General features: G+C 41.0%; 1 protein-coding gene across 1 annotated transcript; it reads left to right on the top strand.

The window, feature by feature from the left end:
- Positions 1 to 940: 940 nt before the first annotated feature.
- LOC142411915 (pancreatic lipase-related protein 2-like) lies at positions 941 to 20,211 on the top strand. Its single transcript, XM_075506578.1, has 13 exons — positions 941 to 1,021; positions 7,466 to 7,514; positions 8,322 to 8,476; positions 10,086 to 10,211; positions 12,278 to 12,412; positions 14,187 to 14,295; positions 14,908 to 15,024; positions 15,105 to 15,227; positions 16,423 to 16,541; positions 17,319 to 17,448; positions 17,724 to 17,835; positions 18,895 to 19,062; positions 20,148 to 20,211. Exons 1-13 carry the CDS (start codon positions 941 to 943, stop codon positions 20,209 to 20,211), a joined length of 1,488 nt encoding a protein of 495 aa, XP_075362693.1.
- Positions 20,212 to 20,897: the final 686 nt, after the last annotated feature.

Raw genomic sequence — 20,897 nt, 5'->3', positions numbered from 1 at the left:
GAAACTTTAAGAGGTGAAAATTTTGATGAATCAGATATGACAAGAGACAAGAAAAGGCAACATCTGTTATATCCAGCAATAAGGGTATCATTCTTACAAAGGTTCTCACTCACCCACACGAAGCCTTTAATTAGACACTATGTGGGCAGGTCCGCACCCACTGTCGTGGGACTGATTCCAAGTGAAAAGAGCTGGTAGCAACCAAGATTTGACAGGGAGCTGGCTGAACGAAGCTTGCAAAGCAGCAACCCTTTCTGCGTTCACAGTGGTAAGTGGCTGACAACTTGGTAGGGGTTTTGAGCGAGTGTCCTTATTAACTGCTGGTTGGGGCTGGAGTACCGTAAGGAGTCCTGCTTAAAAAAAAATGCAGGCTGAACGGTATGGTCTGAATCAACAGGCGCGAAGCAGACAGCAGTACGCAGAGTGATCCTGAGGAGACCCTGGCAGCAGCTACAAGGCTTAAAACTTTTCAATTCCAGGAAATCCCAGTAGGAGATGAGAATTTCTGGGCTGTGACAATGTAATGCAGCTAGGAAAATAGGGTGGATTCAGTGGGGCTAAGGTAATTTAAGGCTGAATACATCCCTGTGTTTTTAAAGGAAGAACAAAATGACGGCATATGCAGATGGAATCTGGACTTTTTTTTTTTTTAAAGGGAAAATGCATGAGAACACAACAGCTGAAATGAAAAAGGAGGATAAATTAGGTTACAAAATTAAGCACTGTTAGGAGCATTGGAAATCTAAAGGGAGAATGGAAGCAGGGAAGAATTACAGAGCTGTTATATGGAAGAATGGGGCAAACAAGATGTATTTTGGTAGACTACCATATACCGAGAAACTTGAATTAGTCATCAGTGAGGGTTATTCTGCACTTCAGAAAAGGCAAAAGGAAAATAGCATTGGTCTTAGAGTTGACTAAATTTAACAGTAGCCTAATCATGAAGAGGAACAGTGAAGATCCTCCTGGAAAGACAGACAAGTGGCCAGATGGTGGCTGCGAGTCAGCTGAAGGCTCCCGAGTTAGCACAGAATTGGCACAGCCGCCTCCCAAAACTGAATCGCGTTTGTTGGGGTTTTGTGATGCTTGTAGTCAGATTCAATGATCATAATTGTCTCTGTAAACTTAAATGTATGAATACCAGTGTAGGGTCAAGGTGAGAACCCTATTATTTAGGAAATCAGAGCAGATACTGCACAAAGTCCTGAAGTGGGAAGCCAAGGACTTGATATTTAATAGGTTTTCTTTACTATTATCCTGCAATTTCTTTAGATTGTTCACCATTTCTAAGCAACTGACCTAAACACCTTAACAGCCCAAATCTTACTGCATCCTCCAATGATGAACAGATATATGTACAATTTTGCATACTTACTAACCTTTTATTGGAGTGCTTCCCACATTAAACACCTCAATAAAAGAATTTGCATCACTATTCTAAGTCATTATTTCAGCTTAATGCCCTAGTCCACTGTCTCAGATTCAGTTTAAGAGGTCAGTACATACTCAGAAAACTCTATTACCCAGACCAGGCAACATACGTGAGCCCTGCCTTGCCTTGGTTATTACTTCATATCGGCTGGTTTGGAGAAGGAAATCTACAAAAGGTTCTGGACATCTTTACTCCACTACAAAATTGATTTATCTAATGTTAAATTTGTGGGTTTCAGAGCTATTGAATTAAGATGTTTCCTCCTGGAGAACTTAACTGTAGCTAAAAGCCGGTGAGCCAGCAGGAAAGGAGACCGGCTAATGCCAAGATGCTCTTTTACTTATTATTACTTGTTTGTATTGAAGCAGTGCCAAAGAGCCTTCATCCAGAATCAGGACCCTACTATGGGCTATTTACGGGGAGGAGCTGGAGATGAAATTAAGCCTTTTATCAATTATGTCAATTACTCTGCTACCTGAATTAGTACACCGTATCACTACCACTTTGTCCTGTACTGTGCTACCAGTTTTCAGTATTTGATAGTCTGGACAAATAATGTGTCTGAGCTCCTGAATGGGGACTGTGCCTGGAAAAGATGGTATTCTTTGTATACTGTAAAGAATGGGCCGGACAACCTCTACAAAATTACATTCAAACAAACAAAAAAAATTATACTGTACTTCCAGGTATTTGCATATCAGTAAATATGTACATGATCCCCTTTATGAGGCCTAAAGATACTATTGTAATATTTTCTTCTTTAGTTTCTTTTACCATTTGGGGTAATGTTATAATGCTTGGGTGTGCAATTAGCAAGTGTCCTCTAAATGCCTCAGGCTCAAAGCCATGCAAGAATTTGCTGAGAACAGGAAATTTAACCTCTAACTTCTGTACCCAAGGCTCATACACTAAACTCAGGATGGCTTCTTCTCCTTGGTGTTGCCTTTACACTGTTAACTGAGCGCTGTGCCAAACTACTGAAAAATATGAAAGGCTAAAATAAAACACTGGAAAGACAGAACTGACAAAAATACTCTCTGTTTAAGGACAGGGCCAGTGCAGGAAATATAGGAAGTGTGGTTGGAGTGGTAAGACAGGAAAAGATGGAAAAAAGCCATAAATGGTGAAAAATAAAAAGACTTGAAAGAAGGCAAAGAACTTAAACTTCAGTATAGAAGGGGAAAAGCAGACCTGAAAATTGGAAAGACCCCATAAGACTGAAGGGACAAAAGATGCCGTGCTTAGCTCTGTCGACAGATGAAAATGAGCTAGCACTGCAGATTGTTGCTGCAGAATGAGCTGCTCCTGCTCTCCTGCTCTGTTTTGAACATAATGATATTAACAAAGGCTGTTCCCCACCTTGGCATAGGCTGCATAGGCCCTTTAACTTCCCATTCGGCCTTTTTGAAACACAGGATGAAGAAGTGGAAGGCACCATGTAGGTCATCGACCCTTGTCCATGCCACTTCTCACTGTCACATTCAAATGTGATAAAACTCCATCTTAAAACTAGCTGGGTTTTTTGCCCTGTGACTCCAGCTGGATGGCTCTTTCAGGACAACGAGCTAGACTTCATTTTTTTCATGGCTAGCGCTTGTTGTACCACTATTGTTTAAGTATCACTTCTCTTCTTGTCTCAGGTTATATCTTTGGGGAACAACCATTTACACTTCATACTCCTAGGCTAAAAGGTCCTCTCTTCACTTCTTGCTCCGCATTCCCTCTTTTCCATTCTCATGATGATCCAAGAACCACCTTCTTCATTTTCTCAATATCCCTCTAGAACTGTGCACGCAGCACCAATGAAATCTCAGTGCTCTTTAAATAATACCCCCACCTATATATTGAATACAATGTATATACTGAAAATACTATTCCCCCATCTTTATATGTGGAAACAGAGACTAACAAATTCCTTGGCACTTCAAAAGTCACTAGTAATACATTAGCAAGACTTCAAAGGCATTTTCAGTTATTGCTTCCTCAGATGTTCACCTCCATTCTGTGAGTATGATACGCAGTGTCACAGCATTTACTTTCCCAAACAACAAAAAATAATCCAACGTTCATGACCTGGACTTTTTATTTACTAATCCCTTAGTCTAGATGTCAGATTTTTTTCAGTACGAGCTCATGTCCAGCAATACCAGTGTTGAAAGTCGGCATGCAGTGTAATGCCAGGAACTCATTCCTCTAAAACCCTAATCAGTGATGATCCATCATGAGCAGTGAGAAACTATAGGGTCAAAAAACACAGCTAAAAACCCACAATCACAGCTTGATCATGATGTGATGTGATGGTGCACAGTAGCAAGAAAATTTGTAAATCCAGGAGTTGCCTTCCAGTTCTTTGTCATTATAATCTGAGATGCAATAATTACTCAGTTTTTAATCTACTTAATCCATGTACTTAATTTTTAATCTACTTAACTGTTGTAATAGTCCATGTATATAATTTTAATTTCTTAACTAAAATATCAAGTAGCAGAGCAGATCTTATTAAAATCCGAATATAATGAGACTTATAATGTTGATCTTATAAAAGTGTCATGTTAGTTTGTCGTGTCATGTATCTGAATTCAATTATACAACTTCATCTTTTCATAGTTTTTCACAATTTTTCTTTCATGACTAAGTATCTTGTGGAGGGTTTCATTATTCTGCCTCAGGCTGATATTGGACTGAAACTCCACAGATCTGACATTCCTCAGGTGATTCATCCTAATTTTTTTTACCTGTTAGCATATAAATTTTCTTCAAACCACATCTCTGGAATTTTCTTACTAATCAACAACAAAAAATTGTCAATGGGGTTTTTTTATAGCTTTTTATTTTTTTAAGGATCTCAGCTATGAGTTATAGAAGTTCAATGATTTTAAAATATGTAGTTCCAGCAGCTGTTCTACAGCAGATCTAGAATTATGTCTGAACAGAGTATCACCACGAATACTTTTTTTTCTGGTGTGAACAACATCAGCTGGTTTTGGTAAAGAGAGAAAAAGAAAAATGTAAACATTTCACTCCAGCTGCATCATTGCCTTTTGCTCCATTTTATCTAGTAATGGACCAAAAACATTGCATCTTTTAAATTCTTCCATGCATATAATATTCCTTCTTAATTCATGTCTTAATTCTACTGGCCACAAATGTACATGTTGGCATTGCCTTTTTCCTTATGAAATCTGCGTGACTTCCAGCTATTAATTCCCAGTTACCAATATTCCCCTTTTTCATCCTCTTGTATTCTTCCAGCTTCTTTCACTTTACCAAGTTGCCCTGTAGGTTTTTAATCTCTTTCCTATTACTTTTTTTTCAGTGTAAAGCTACCCAATCTTCATTAAAGAAAACAGTGGCTGTCTCGTATCCTGTTACTGCTCAGCAGGGAAAGAGATAAGAAGGGTGCTAAGAGAATGGTGAGTAAAATTCTTAGCAATTAGATAAATAACATCTCTTGGTTTAAATTTAAAAAAAAAAATCTATTTACTGCAATGAGATTATTAGGTTAAAAATGCTGATAATTAAAAGACCTGAGATTTGGTCTTGCTTCTCTTGAACAGACTGTGTGTGCATGTTTGTGTGCATGTCCTGAGGAAGGTGTGTGGGTACATGTGTGGGACTTAAAAATACACTGTTGGCAGTCATTATGCAGACTTGCTCATATCTCACAAACCATCCACTAGTGGCCCGTGATTCACAGGTTGAGTAACAGTGTCCGGAAGGTGACTTGATGGCCTATTGTGAAGGACAACTACTGCTCCAGTGCAGGTTTTATACATTAGGATGTCAGCCTATGAATATTTTCAATTTTTTTTTTTTTTTCCCCGAGCTGAACAGCAATTTGGAAATATTTAGTGCTGGTCTTGCTTCAGAAGCGCATGTCCTCTGTCCATTGAGTATAACGCTTGAGCCCAGCGTTCAGCAGCCTTCCTGCCAGCAATACTGGCTAGGCCATCACATTCACAAACAAGTCATTCCAGTTCCTCCTGTTCAGCAATAAGCCTCTTAAATGCCCAGTGAAAGAATCTTCCCCCATCAAATTGTATGCTGCCTCAACTCTTTTTACAGACATAATTTCTTAACCTCTTTGCAATCTTTTTGTCATTAAGTTAACATAGACCAATATAGAAAACCTAGCCACTAAAAAATTCTCCTACCCAAACTACACCTCTCTCAATAACAGAATGAATCAACATATCACAAAAAAATAAAAAAATAAAATTTCTGCATCTTCCATTACTTACCTAGCTACATGTTCATTTCTATTTTCTGTCTTCAAAGGAAGAACCTCTGAAAGGAAACTACTGATCACTTTTATTTGGCAACAACCTCCCACATTTTCTAAAATCATTACTCATTAGCTGCCTTTCAGATTTTAGGTCTGAAAAGAAATTATACTATCCTTCCTGCCATAGTGTTCCCAACATGGACTATACATCTCCTGAGTATGAGAGCTCTCCATTAAATATAAACAAATCCCACAGACCTCTCCGATTCATTTGATAAGCCACATTTTCTGTGATTTTCCTGCACTGTCATCAGGTTCTCATCATGATGATGGGTATTTCTTGACAGATATTCCAGCTGAACAGAGGTGCTCCTTTTGGCTAACAGTTAGGACCTCTCTGTTGTGTCTGTCACCAGCTGCTTAGAATAACTCCTGATCCTTTTCCCTCCTACTCTTACTCACTGCCAGCTTTCCACTCTCCTCAAGCAGCTAGTTTTCTTCTCTGTTAACTACATCAATGGATATATTAGACTTGGGAACAGAATTATATTTCCAAGGAAATTCCATGATTCCTCTCAGCTCTGCACTTTCCCACTCCAGCTCACTGCTTAGATATTCAGCCTTGCTCCTCTGCCCCACCACATAAACAAGGAGCTCTTACCACACAGGGACTTCAGAGCCGATTAGAGAGTGCTCAGAGACACGTTCTCCGCACTCTGACTGATCCCATTTGGCTTGGTTAGGAAACCACGTCATTACAGCCAAGTAATCCAACTTCCACTAAGAAAAGCACGTAGGTGGATCACATATGCCTCCTGTCTGACATTTGACACACAAACTTCAAGGACAAAGTCTGTGAAATTCCCAATTGTTTCTTGTTTGTTTCTGAGAGCATTTGGTAGCATCAACGACCTTTGGAGCATTGGTTTTCTAGCTTTTTCACATTGCCAAACCTCTAAAAATATCCCTTAGAGACAGGTTCCCACATAGCAAGATTTATACCTACTAAATTTACCATTTTTTCTTAATTACTTCTCATGATCTATCTCAGTGGCCAGGGGTGGCAGTTCAAAATTTTTGCTTTACAAGAAAAGCAGTATGTGGAAAATGGGAGGCGGGTGCCGTAGGAAACACCTAGAAGAAGAGGAAATTGATAACAGCAAACAGGAGGGGAGGAGAATGGTGAAATACATGGAACCCCTGCCATGGGAAAGCCAAGTGAGGGAAGTGCAGAGGAAAGGAATCTGAATAAAGGGGGGGATACGAAGGTGCAGAAATGCAAGGAGTCCTGGTTAAGAGCAGCACAAACAGCCTAAAGAAGCTGTCAAGCATGCAGACTTTACCAACTTACAGGTATCGCTGTCTTTATTCTACCACATCTCCTACCTATCTCCTCACGGCTGGCAAAAGTCAGGACCTCATGATCTGATTCACTCCCTCAGCAACCTGCATGCAGTATTGGCTATGCAAGAAGTGCAAAGAACAGCAGAAATGCGCGGAGGGGAAGGATCACGTCCCTCCTCCTGCTGGCAACGCTCCTCCTAATGCAGCCCAGGATGCACCGGCTGCCTTTGCTGCAAGGGCACGTTGCTGGCCCATGGTCAAGTTTGTGTACGTCAGGACCTCTAGGTCTTTCTCTTTCTGCAAAGCTGCTTTCCAGCTGATGGGTCCCCAGTGTGTACCGACTGGTGTATGAGGGTATTCCTTTTCAGGTGCAGGGCTTTGCATTTCTCTTTGTATTACACTCTTTGAAAAAGGACAAGTCACTCTCAATAAAGTGCTTAACCTGTATATTCAATTTGCTTTAGGTGGTTGGAATGTGGATTATTGCATTTTATCTCCTTGGCACAGCAGCAGGTGAGACACTATATCTATAAAAACTACCACTAGAAGGTGAATTCAGGTGAAGTAATATATAGGAGATGACAACTTGTATTTTCTTTTACATTGAAGTTATAGTATGATTTGTGTGTCATTGTATGACAATGTCTATTACTGTGCATAGAACTAATGCTAAAAGGCTCTGCTCTGTTTAAATTTTATTATTAAGAATACAAGAGACATAACTGTGCTGAAAATTCACAGAGAGTCACGTGTCCTACTTCTACCAAGACAGTGCCTGAGCTGTCTTTACATGACTGCTGTATACAAAGAACCGCTCAGCAACAGGGTGCTTAACACCACGGAGAGTGCTAAAACATACAAGTTGAGCATTAGTGAGCAAGAGACCCATTTGATCTAGAAAAAGCTACTATATTGACAGAAACGATCGTTTCATTCACAGCACAAGGTTACTGCGTCGATATCCGTCATTCCTACACGCAGAGACACAACGCTTTGGAGTAGGAAGCATGCAGGAGCAATTCCAACAAGCACTTCTTAAAAGACTTTTTTAAAAGAAATTTAATTAATCCTTTACAGGCCTAGAAAATGGTGTCAAAACAGTGTCTGGGTCTTTATTTGGTTTATCCTCAAATTATTTACCTCCCCTTATGTTACCTGCTTCAGAAAATATCCATAAAGGAAACAACAATGAATCTCAGTTTCAAAATTAATCATAAAATGAAATCCTTAGTTTTCTGTTCCTCAGACTGTTGTAGTCTCAAATCCATCATCAAGCATAAGAGAGTCCAAAAGATAAACAAGTTGTTGCTTCTACTCCAGGTAAAGAAGTTTGCTACCCCAGGCTTGGCTGTTTTACAGATGACCCACCCTGGTCTGGGGTACCAGGGAGACTTCTGACAGGTTTGCCTGACTCTCCAGAACATATGAACCTGAGCTTCTCTCTCTACACCAGAGAAACAGGAAATAACTCACAGGTGACATTTATTTTTAACATCAAGAATGGACTAAACCTATAAATGTTTGTTAACTTGTTAAAAAGTCTACAGCACTTATCATAGGCAAACAAGTCAGAACAAGAAGATAGTTTGAAGGTACAGTAATGAATGTATATTGAAGCTATTTGGGGTAAAGCACAAAAAAAAAATGTTGTGAACGAACTGTAGGACACAACAGCTTTCCTGGCATTTTCCCACACAAGGATATGGGTTATGGCAGACTACCTTTTGCATGCATTTAGGTCTCAGAGGAAAGCTGAAGACTCGTTCAAATAAACAGCCTTCTGAGTATTCAGATAGGCGAGCAAATGCGGCTGTTTTACAGGAAAGCTGAGCTAGGAAGATATTGTGACTTTTAAAAATAAAAGTCTGAAGAAGACTGATTTTATGCAATTTCCAAACCCACATTCCACCTTGAAATCTGAGTGATTTTATATTCTTACCTGCCTCTCTGCACTCTGAAAATAAGACAGAACTACTCAAGTTGCTTATGCTCTGACATACTGAGTAGAGCAATGCGGAGGAACCTGCAAGATCAGAGGCTGGGACCACATCACTTCAGCAAATGCTTATGAAGCTGCTAAAACCCTTTCAGGCTCCCAGAGCTGGTGTCCTTTGAGCTGTACAGGGATATTTAGGATTCCTCTGGCATGAACTATGATGCCATCACTGCCGTTGCAGACATCATTGCTTACAGCAATCCTGGTTGCCATGCTGAGAATCCAACTCAGGCTCTCTAAGGATGAGAAGTTGTAGCTGTAATAAACTTTTATGATCTGCAGAGCAGGGACGTGTGAGCACACAAGATACATTCAGCAGCAGGTTACTCAGCACTTCTGTTGTTGATAAAATAAGTCAAAATACACCTTGCACTACTTCCCAGCCACTAAACTTAAATGTATCTGTGATCTAGGGCACAGCCCTTCCACACCCAAACGCCCTGAGCTCACATCACAGACCCTGTATTTGTCTGAAAACAATACAGATGGTCAGAGATCATTCTCAGAGTAAAAGGAAAATATATAATTAAGCAGCTTGCAGCCATGTGTGAAGATCAGCTTCACCCCTATTGCATGCAGTTCTTGCATGAAATTCTTTCAGCCTTCCTGGAGTAGCTAATGACAAAAACAGGCATAGAAACATCAAGAAACATCACCTATTCAGACAAAAAGCTGTTGCTTAGATGCAGAGCAGCACAGTGAAGCCAAAGGTGAGGTTAGTAAAAGGGCAACCAGGACACGTGGAGCTGTGGGCTGCTCCCTGGAGAAACTTGTCCAAGTCAGGCCAACAGGCATAGTGCAACATGGCCCTTTTAGGCAGCTTCATATTCCACATAAGGGGGTTCTTTTTGCCTTAAGCAAAATACATAGGAGCAGCAGAAACCACATGGGCACAACATCTTTGGAAACCATGGTGGAACAGAGAAAGGTGAGATACAGGGGTCCCTGAGTTCTAAAAATCAAAGACTCTGCCCATTCACAGTAGTCACTCGAGTCCTACAAGAGGGGATGACCTAGCTGACTTTTCTAAAATGTTTGAAAGTATGAATAGATAAAACATTTTAATTTTATTTTTTTTTTACATATAGGTGATCTCAGCGATAAACTCCTCAACCATCCAAAATTCACATTTTTCCTTGCATAGGAAAACCTCCTTCATCATTCATGGATTTGGCAGCACTGGAAAAAAAGGCTGGGTGGTAGAAATGTGCTTGGTATGAGAGAGTATCCTCTGATTTCCATCAGCAGTTGTGACTACGATCTGTCAGTATCCTTTAGGTGCTAATGTTCACCTTCCATTTTGCAATTCATTAGGTAGTAGCAGATACCAACCAAGAAGTAAATTTCACAAAAGCCAAAATGTTCCCACTCTGGAAGATGCAGCATAGTCAAGGCTTCTTGGTCATCTCTGACATTGTGCTTGTCTACAGAATTTCCATCCCTAAATCCTACAGATCAGATCAAAGCAATAAACCGAACACAGATGTCCGCAGCCTCTACATTGGTCTCAGAATATCACATTAGACATGCCAATTCACTGCTTCTCCCATTCACAGAATCATAGAATCATAGAATGCTTTGGATTGGAAGGGACCTTTACAGGTCATCTAGTCCCACCCCCCTGCAAGAGCAGGGACACCTTTAACTAGGTCAGGTTGCTCAGAGCCCCGTCCAACCTGGCCTTGAATGTTGCCAGGGATGGGGCATCTACCACCTCTCTGGGCAACCTGTTCCAGTGCCCCACCACCCTCATCGTAAAAAATTTCTTTCTTAAATCCAGTCTAAATCTGCCCTTCCTTAGTTTAAAACCATTGCTCCTTGTCCTGTCACAACAGGCCTTGCTAAAAAGTCTGTCCCCGTCTTTCCTATAGGCCCCCTTTAAGTACTGGAAGGCTGCTATAAGGTCTCCCCGCAGCCTTCTCTTCTCCAGGCTGAACAACCCCAGCTCTCTCAGCCTGTCCTCGTAGGAGAGGTGCTCCAGCCCTCAGGTCATTTTCCTGGCCCTCTTCTGGACCCGCTCCAACAGGTCCATGTCCTTCTGGTGCTGAGGGGCAATTTGAGGGGCATTAAGGGCAACTGAACTGTCTGTCCTTCAGCCAAAAAGCCTTCCTGAGTTGTAAAGCTCAAGTTTCAATCTACAAACAATATCCTGGTTCACCACCATTCAGTTCTTAAAAAAAAAAAACAAAAACAAAACAAAAAAAGCAAACCCTTTTTTTTATTATTATTACAGAGTGTAATGAAAAAATATTTCAAATGTGAAATGTGGAAGCTACCACAAAACAGAGCTAGTGCACCCTGCCCAGCAGTGTGCTGTGTCAATGACAGCCTTGGCTCTGGTAGATAAGCAAAATCTACTCTAGTTTCGCTTCTTCCATGCTGGCAGGGAAAAGGACAAGCTAGAAAAAGATGACCACTGAGTACTAAGTCACAGATCTGCATCATTATTTTTGTTCATAAATCTATGAAAACTTTTAATCTAGAATACTAAATTTCCATTTTTTTCAGTTGAAAAGAAACAGCAATTCTATCTGCCTCTCCACACTACAGACTGTGTTTATGGTGCCTACAGGCGAGGAGGGAATCCAGGATTCAATGCACCACCACTTCAAGCGTCTGTTTTCCTTGTCACTCACTTTCAGCTGTTTACCATAGATTAATTTTTGTTTCCACTCCTTGTTCTTCCTCAAACCTTACATAAGGCTTAGCCACAGAAAGCTATAGCTGCAGACTTCGAGACATGATTTTTCCAGTGGAAAAATCACTGATCTCTGCAAGACAGTGACCAGTACCGAAGTGACCAATGCATTAGCTTTCTTTGCTGAAACGGAAACTTTCTACTCTGCTTCAAGCCTTTCCAGTCTGACATGTCTTTCTCAGTTTTAAAGACACTTAGTAAACAAGTCTATTTCCTATACTATGCAGCTAAACTACCCACGTCCCTCAAAGAAAGTCACGTACTGCACATAGCAGCTACTGTGCAGTTGTGTAGCTTTTCCAAATTATTTCAAATACGTATACAAATGACTTATAAAGTAAAATATTTTTATTACAGTCTTTCATAATTGATACTTTCTGGATTAATGGCTTGTTATATTCTGTTTTGTAAGAAGATGTGTGTTTGAGTGTGGTACAGGCTACAGTGAAGAGTCCTGTTTAGTAAAGAATGAGAAAATCCATGATTATATTATCACCTTTTAATGTTTATTCTGATTTAAATTGAATCTGTGTTTGTTATTATGTTTCCTTAAATACTTTGCTTTACGTGTTCCCACATCAGCTGTTACTGGAAGTGGAAAATATCAACTGCATTGCTGTCGATTGGGAAGAAGGTGCAAAAGGCACCTACATCAGTGCAGTGAACAACATCCGCGTGATTGGGGCTGAGGTTGCTTATTTCATAAAAACTTTACAGGTAAATGACGTGGTTTTACCACCTACAATTCTTAAGTGGATCTAGCGGGGTTATGATGCTGCTGCTTTGATTTTGAACCTTGTCCAGTATGGTCAGCCAGTGCTTCAGGAAGAGCTGTACGATGCATGCAGTGGAGACCCAGCTAATTATACCAATTATCAACTCTGTAAGGACTTCTCACAGCCACAAAAGACGCAAATTAAGCTAATGTGGTTGAAAAGAAGCGCCAACTAATTAAAGACCAGTAGGTGGCAACATTTCCATAGCATGATACAGGCAAGAAGGCATTCAACGGAAATGAGGCAAGGCCTACGAGTTCAGTGCTTACAAGAGTTTTGCCAGCATTATATACATGTGCTACAAGTAAACCAGTATCTCAGCTTAGCACCACTGAAAAGAGCAGGAGCTGGCTCATTTGGTAATGCCATATATGCTGCGTACAGGCACGATAAACTGTTCAGTTGCCTTCTAGTTGTGAACTTCGTGTTCCTGAAGGCAAGTGTTCGCATTTACACATATAGCACAGAGCTGCTCAGCCGCAAAGTTTAAGAGTATCAGCATTTCCTGCTGACTTCAGAAAGACTCCTGACTACTTATAACTGCTGAAAATCAGAACCCTGCCGGGCTACAGGCTTGGTGCTGGTCAGTAGATGTCCATCTTGAAGTGCTGCGAGAGATGGTTCAGAGCCCACAAGGCAAAACACCAACTTTGCGATTGCCTGAGTATCAGAGAACGCTTCCCCAGAATCTGCTGGGGTACAGCCTACTGCTCCCACCTAGGAAACTCATATCTAGCTTCAGGCATTTGCTGCTGTTATCTCTCTTCTTTGTGTACAAATCCCAGGTCACGTGAAGATGGGTTCAGTTTCTCATTTAATATCTCAATTACTGCACCATTTGCAGTCTAGGCCTCTCTTTCTTCCGCTACAAAAATGCATAAATGATCCTTAGACTTTCTTTCCTTTTCCTCAATTTACAAATTTCTGGAGTTTGACGCTAGGAAAAGTTAAGCTGCATTGTAAATGGAAGTACTGCAGTAAAACGTATTCAGAGGAATCTGCTGTCTAACAATAAAGGTAGACAGGCCAATACTACAGATCTGCTTTTATTTTGGTACATGCATTACAAAACCTCAGGCAATTAGCAACCAATCCTTGTCTTTGGTCATTACAAAGCCCCGCAAATCCCTGGATGAAGTGTGGCCCCTGTGTGCAGCCTACACGCTGATTAATCTCCCTTTCCACCTTCGGTGCATGTGTAATATCTCAGCAGTGCAGGTCTTGTACAGGTGACACTTGGCAAAGAAGAGAAAGAACGTTGCCCCTACCTAAGCTTGTCAGTGAAAATATTATTGCGTGATACGATCATGTATTCTAAGCAGACACATGGAGAACAGACGTGATAAAAAAGCGCTCCATAATAGAGTAAATAAAGACAAAATAAGATCATTTTGATGGAAGATGAAATTAGGGGGTGATCCAAATGAGAAAGAAGGTTGATATTTTGTCTCCAAAGGTAATTGAATACGATAACCATATGCCAACTCTACAACAGTGAATCCATTATCACTAGGGATGTAAAATTCCAGATTGGATCATTTTCTATCCAGTCTTAGGGTAATTTAAACAATAATTAACTCAAGGAACTCACACCCTGTTTGCTATGCAGGAAATCAGTCTAGATGTTCCCAAAGGCCCATAATGTAAGACAACCTCTTTGCTTGCTATTTAAAGCCTGTGTTCTTGTCTCCCACCGCCACCACCTTAATGATCAGAACACCTCCAGCTACTGCCCTTGCGAGATCCATTTAATTGGCCACAGTCTGGGAGCACATACTGCAGGAGAGGCGGGAAGAAGGATCCCAGGTATCAGACGGATAACAGGTAGGCTGTTCACCAAGGTGTGGAGCTAACACAGCACATTTCTGAAGGAAAGAAACTTGCAACGCCCTGCTCTGTAGACTGGAATTAAATTATTGGCAGAGCTGGAGCCACCTCGCGTGAGAGCAGGCAAACTTTATGCTTCTGAGAAACAAGGGTAATTAGCACATCTTCTTTCTCTAGTTAGCTTAAAAACTCTTTAGTGGAAGGACAAACATAGTTAATATGTTTGTAACATTACTGTCATTCACTGGGTTATATCACACCCTACACAAAGGCAAAGCAACATATCAAGAATCCGTAGTTTTTCCTGTTCGTAAAGCTTTACAGGCCAGTAATAAACTCACAGGTAATAAAATGCCTCCTTCATAGTAATGCAATGCCATTATATTGTCTATTGGAAAATATTTTACTTCTGTTGTAATAAGTTTGCAGAAAGGTTCACAAAACCATATTATTGCACATTTTTTTCAGTTTAACTTAGAATTCACATCATTATTATTCAACGTGCCTTGTGCGATACTGAACATCTGATGTTGTAAGGTGGCAAAAGACGTACTAACACGTGCAACGCTTCTCTCCCTCCCTCAACCAATAAATGTGGGGGTTTTTTAGGCTTAGACCCGGCTGGGCCCTGTTTTGAAGGTACTCCTCCCAAGGTCAGACTGGATCCTTCAGATGCAAACTTTGTTGATGTTATTCACAGTAATGCTGCTCACTTTCCTGCCATAGGTAAGTGTTCACGTGCAAGTAAATATCTGCAGGGATTGGCATGTCACCAAGACACTGACATCATCACATGTGTGTCTCAGGGTTTGGAATATATAACACCACCGGTCACCTGGACTTTTACCCAAATGGAGGATCTGTGATGCCTGGATGCACCGATTTAATTCCAGAGATGAAACAAAGCGATTTTGAAGTTATCATTGCAGGTAAACATACATTCCCAACATGCACAGTACTTTATTTTCATTCAATCCTGAAACGTGAACTGTGAAAGTAACTGTCCGTGTGGAAGAAAACAGCAAAACAAAATTGGTTTTTTGCCTATTTACTCATAAGTAAGAAAAGGAAATAGGAAACAATAAAGGCTGGATCAGAACAGTGCTCCCCAGGGAACACTGTAGGGAAAGGAGGTATAGTACAGGCCTAAGCTTTGCTTCTGTGATTTGGAATCTTCTGCCCAACAATCTGGTAGACAGGCCAGATCTGCTTTTATTTCGGTACACACATTACAAAACAAAACCAAACTTAGTGTAAAAACCTCAAGCAATTAGCAACCAATCCTTGTTGTCTTTGGTCATTACAAAACCCAGCAAATGCCTGGATGAAACGTGTCCCCTGCGTGCAGCCTACACGCTGACTGATCTCCATTGCCACCTTCAACGCATGTGTAGTATCTCAGCAGTGCAGGTCTTGTACAGGTGACACTTGGCAAAGAAGAGAAAGAACGTTGCCCCCACAGTTTCTGAAACTGGACCTGCAGAACACAGAAAGGCAGGGAACCTGCAAGTCCAACAGCCCAAACACCCCAGCAGGAGGTTTTCCAGGCTGAGACAGGCCAGTGTCATGACCAAACCTGTGGCATGACACCACCACCCTTGGTTTCTTGCAGATGCTGCAAAGAGCATCCGATTTATAAGGCATGAATTAGGCAAAAGCACTCAGTGTTTCAGGGACTGTACATGCCTCACCTCTCCACCTGAGACTTCTCTTTCTTCGCAGGCTTTGGAGAGGTCAGCAGAAGGCTGGTGGATTCTCTTTGCTCTGTTAAGCCTTTTAAAATTGTAATTAATGTCATCTTGCTGTGACATATCATATACATACATATATATATATATATATATATATGGCTGTCTTCTTAAAAGGGGATATTATGCCATAGCAGACCAATGCATCCCACTTAAAATCTTAGGGTAACTAGCACATGGTTCTCTGGATAAAACACAGACAAAACAGTAACTTCTACTACAACTAGAAACCTGTAAATTCAGATGAAAAATTATTACAAGACCATGCTGCTGTTCTGTTCCATGCCTCAGCTGTTTCCATGGTGAGGCAAGTGCAACTCTTGTACAGGAGAACAGGAGGTTTTTTCAAGGTTGCTCACAAACTTTGTTCCAACAGACGCTACAATGATTGGGGGGTGCCATCACTCACGCAGCCATGAGTTTTATTTTGAAAGTATCCTCCATCCCACCGGATTCCTTGGATATCCCTGTGAAACATACAAATCCTTTCAGTCAGTAAGTATATCAGCCCAGGAATGGGTGAGCTGTAAAGAAAATAATTCAGGTCTCTGCACTTACGACAGGTCCCGCTACGTGCACAGAGCACTTGGATGCTGGTGGCTGTGCTCTCATGGTGTGGTTTGGTAGAAGGAAGCGCGCAGTGACGCGCAGCATACAATGGCTCCATCAACTATTCCGCTCTGGAAAATGAACCCTGACGCACAGATGATATCACCAAAATAGGGGGGAAAGAAAAAGTTAAACCCCATGCAGTTCTCACCCTAAACCTTCATGCAAAGAGCACGTAGGTTAGCTATATCTATCCTACTGATTCCTAGCTGGAAGAAAAGACATTTGGAGCCTCCAGAATCCTTGACTGTTCTCCAATTTACACTGGGCACTGATTAGAGTACCTAAATAAATGCACTTGTGAATGATGCTCCTTTTTTTTGCCCCCATATGGTGTGGCAATGTGAAGGCAGGCAAGTTCCCTTCCACTAGGAAGGAAAAATTGGCTTATATTTTGTCCTAGACTCTAAATATTTGAACTAGGGAGTTTCAGACCATCATCCACACAGGTATCAAGCCTGCCCATTCTACACCCTCTTGGTACATGCATGGGTGCAGGAGCCGTTATTTGAAACAAGTTTATCAGGTTTTGGTTGTAAGATATGAAAACATACCGCGCTGCCACAGCTTTGCAAGATCAGAACAGCATCTGGATCCTTAATTTTATCAGAGCTAGGATGAAGAAAAATACTCCTCATTAACAGATGCTCTTATTTTCCCTAGGGACACTGTTTCCCATGTCCACGGGAGGGATGTCCAATGATGGGGCACTATGCTGACAGATTCCCAGCTGAATTGAGGAGGGTAAACCAAAAGTATTTTTTAAATACAGCAGCAGACCCACCTTTTGCTAGTAAGTGAAGAAGGCTTGTTACAGTTGTTCACATGTTTGAAAAGTGATTGCCTTGATGTCATTTACAGTCATGAACCTGTGTTGCTTCTATAAACAACTGCTAACATCTCTGACAAAAAATGCTACGTTAGTTATCAAAATTCAAGCTCACCGAGTCTTTCATTTGCTAACACAAATGAATTCCAGTTAGGAAAAAAGAACTTTCCAGTATACTAGCATTTTTAGATCTTTCATATCAATGACAATCTAGTTTTATTTTGCTTTTCTTTGTGCAGCTTGGAAACAAAAAGTATTTATCAAACTGTCTGTTGTAAAGACATTGAGGGGGGACATAAACCTAGTTTTCCATGACACAGAGGGGAACACAAAAGAATATGAAATTGCCAGGTAAGGTAAATTAATATTTCCCTATAGCATTTAATGCTGCTAACATTAATCTACACATTTTCCACATATTTAAGCAGTGCAAACACTTACTCTGTGTTGCAGACGTTCTGCTTCATATCAGATATGAAAAAAGTTATCACATAGGTAAGATCCATGAGGGCAGATGGGTGGTTGTAAAAAGGAAATGGAAGTCACTTCTTTTTCACGAGTCCTGTGTTTGTCTGAGTTGCTCTTAAAAAAAAAAAAAAAACAAACCAAAAAAACAAAAAACAAACGTACACATCTGGAACGCACGTAATTTATACAGTGCTCACCCGATTCACATGCACTTTAGCACAACTGCTCCCGCACTAGCACGTCAACACACACGCCAGCATACTCACTCCAGGTGTTGACAAGACTCTCTGCTCTGCCAGTGATTTGCTGTATGATCTCATGCAAGGCAGTCCTATGCCTGAACTTATCAAATTTGCAAAGTGGATACTTCCTTCCTCCCTAGGACATATTAAAAGTCATCACTACTATATAAATGGCACATTTACATAGTCCGGCCAGTGAGCTTCATTCACAGCTCACACCATCTCCCACTGACTACCAAAATAGCAGCTCCGACTGCCTTCTGTACCTCCTCCGAAACAAGCGCTTCCATGCATTCTCCCACCATCCTCTGTGCACGTGCAGACCAAAGCACCCCAGAAGTTCCAGCTCATCTAGAAAATCCTCCCCCAAAACCTCCCCTGGAGGTCTCCCTGCAGCGACACCTGCCAAACCCAGCACGCTTGGGCGCTGGAGGCAGCCCCAGCCTCACCCTTATCGTCTCCTGGTGCTCTCCTGCCCCGTGCGCATTTAAAGTTTTCAGTATTGTTTTTCATTCTCTCCCTGTTCAGAGCGTAACACCCCAGAGCCCTGGACCAGTGTCCTGTGCTGTTCCAAAGAACAGCAAAAGTGCAAATTTCTGTTGTAACAAAGGGGAAAACCCAAATCTTGTGGAGGAGGCGATTTAGTTCAGTAATCTCTAAACTGTTAAACTTAGTGTTGCTGTCTTCATTCTATTTGCAGTGGAGTAATCTCTCAAGACCAAGTTTATACAAAATACCTTGATGTTGAAATTAACCCAAAAAATACTAAAAAAATTGAATTTGTCTGGAATAAAACCATATTTACTCTGCTCTGGGCAAGAGTGGGAGCAGAAACAGTCAATATAATTCACGGAGAAGATGGACACAGGTAATTATATCCCTTTTACAGGTCAGACGGAATGGGAAAGGAGTGCAAAAACTCTGGGAGACAGGATTGAAAAATAGTCTTAAATTGGACACGTTGTTTGCAAACAACAATGTGAATTTCAGTAACGACAAGGACAAGATATTACACTTCAGACAGAAAATCAAATGTTCGAGTACAAACCAGGGATTAACTGCCTGGAAAGCAATACAGAAGTGAATAATTTGGAATGTATACTGTTTTGCCACAGCAAAACAATTACAAACCAAGGTAAAGCAAGTCTCATTCCCAGGTGCATTAGCAGGATTATCGTATAGAAGGTCTAGGGAGTAATTTTTCTAATTTGAATAATTGGGGTAAGACTGTAACCAGAAGCAGGGTCATTTTCAAGTTTGGAGAGTATACTTCAGGAACACTGCACACAGACTGAAGTGTGGAAAATAGCGAAAGAGATTTAGAAAACTTGATCTGTGTAGAACAGCTGAAGGAAATGTGTTTCTCAATAAAGAAAAGCCTGGAGAGGCGCATAAAAGCATACTCATGAGCTGTCTGTGAAGGGTCCTAGTCAACTATGCTACATATCCACTGGCTTTAGGTCAAGGTTTAATTGATGTGTTTTACAACAGAAGAAATATTGGTTAGATGATAGGAAAAAAAACTTCCTTATAGTTTGGCATTGGCATGGATTATTTAGAGAAGCTGATGAAATCCCTTTCAGTGTGAGCTCCTAAAAAAAGCTGCAAAGCTTTGACTGGGGCAATCTAGTTAAGCACCTAGCCTAAATAAAGGGAGCTTAACAAGATGCCTTTCTGACTTTTTATCTAGAGCTCTATATTTGTGAGTCTAGAGATTGATTTTGTCCATGTATTAAAACTTAAATTTTACAGCTGGTCCCCAAAAGAAGGAAATTCACCTTGTTACTGTTAATATGCAGATGCTAATATTCTGTACAGCAGGCTTTTAGGAAGGCTTAAGTGGGATTATGCATCGAACTAACAACCCTCAAGGTGACAGCTGACAACCTTTCATTTTTCTTTGGTGGAAAATAGATAAATAAATCTTGATTCAAGTATTTTTTTTCTTCCCAGGTCAACTTTGTGTGGCCATGGAACTGTGACATATGGAGTTCCCCAGTTACTTACACCTTGCTAGAGGTCACCGAGTATAACTGTTCTGTACACAGCAGCTGAGCAAACAATCAGTCCTGTGCATGGGAATGTTGGTGCACAAGGCTATTAAAGCAAAAGTCAAACTGTCTGTTGCTTCCTTTATTTTTTCAGTTCTTTGCAAACACACTCGTCAATGTTTTTCGTGTTTGAACCAAGTTGATTGTGCTCGTAACTGTGGAAGGAACTGGAAATCATATATGCTAAAATCCATTTATAACAGTCTTGCTCTCCTAGTGCCTCAAGAAAAGCAGGTAACAACTGTTTCCCACCACACTGATAATTTGCCAGATTTTCTGTCTATCAAACACTCTTGAGGTAGCACGTTACCTCAGCACACCCCCGGGGCTAGGAACGGTCCCAAACTCCTCCTTTCTGCAACCTTCGCTATTGCTCCAAACTTTCCAACCACCACACAAGAGCGCTTCTCTCAGAAGATGCTGTGGGAAAAGGCAGGAACAGAACAAGACCAGGGTATTTCTTCAGCAGGTCAGAACAGCCCTTTGGACACTGCACCTTCAGAGAAGCAACGGGCAAAGCCAAACCTCAAGTGTTCCCCACTTCGGAAGAAACTAAATGGCTAAATCACAGCACCTGGTTACTGTTGAATTTCAAACACATACCTTTGCTGTTGCCACTAACAATTCTGGAGAGAAACTCTGACTTTGAATA

The sequence above is a fragment of the Mycteria americana genome, chromosome 6, assembly GCF_035582795.1.
Source record: "Mycteria americana isolate JAX WOST 10 ecotype Jacksonville Zoo and Gardens chromosome 6, USCA_MyAme_1.0, whole genome shotgun sequence".
NCBI lineage: Eukaryota > Metazoa > Chordata > Aves > Ciconiiformes > Ciconiidae > Mycteria > Mycteria americana.
The sequence above is the reverse complement of the archived record's forward strand: the minus strand, read 5'-3'. Positions and strand labels throughout refer to the sequence as shown.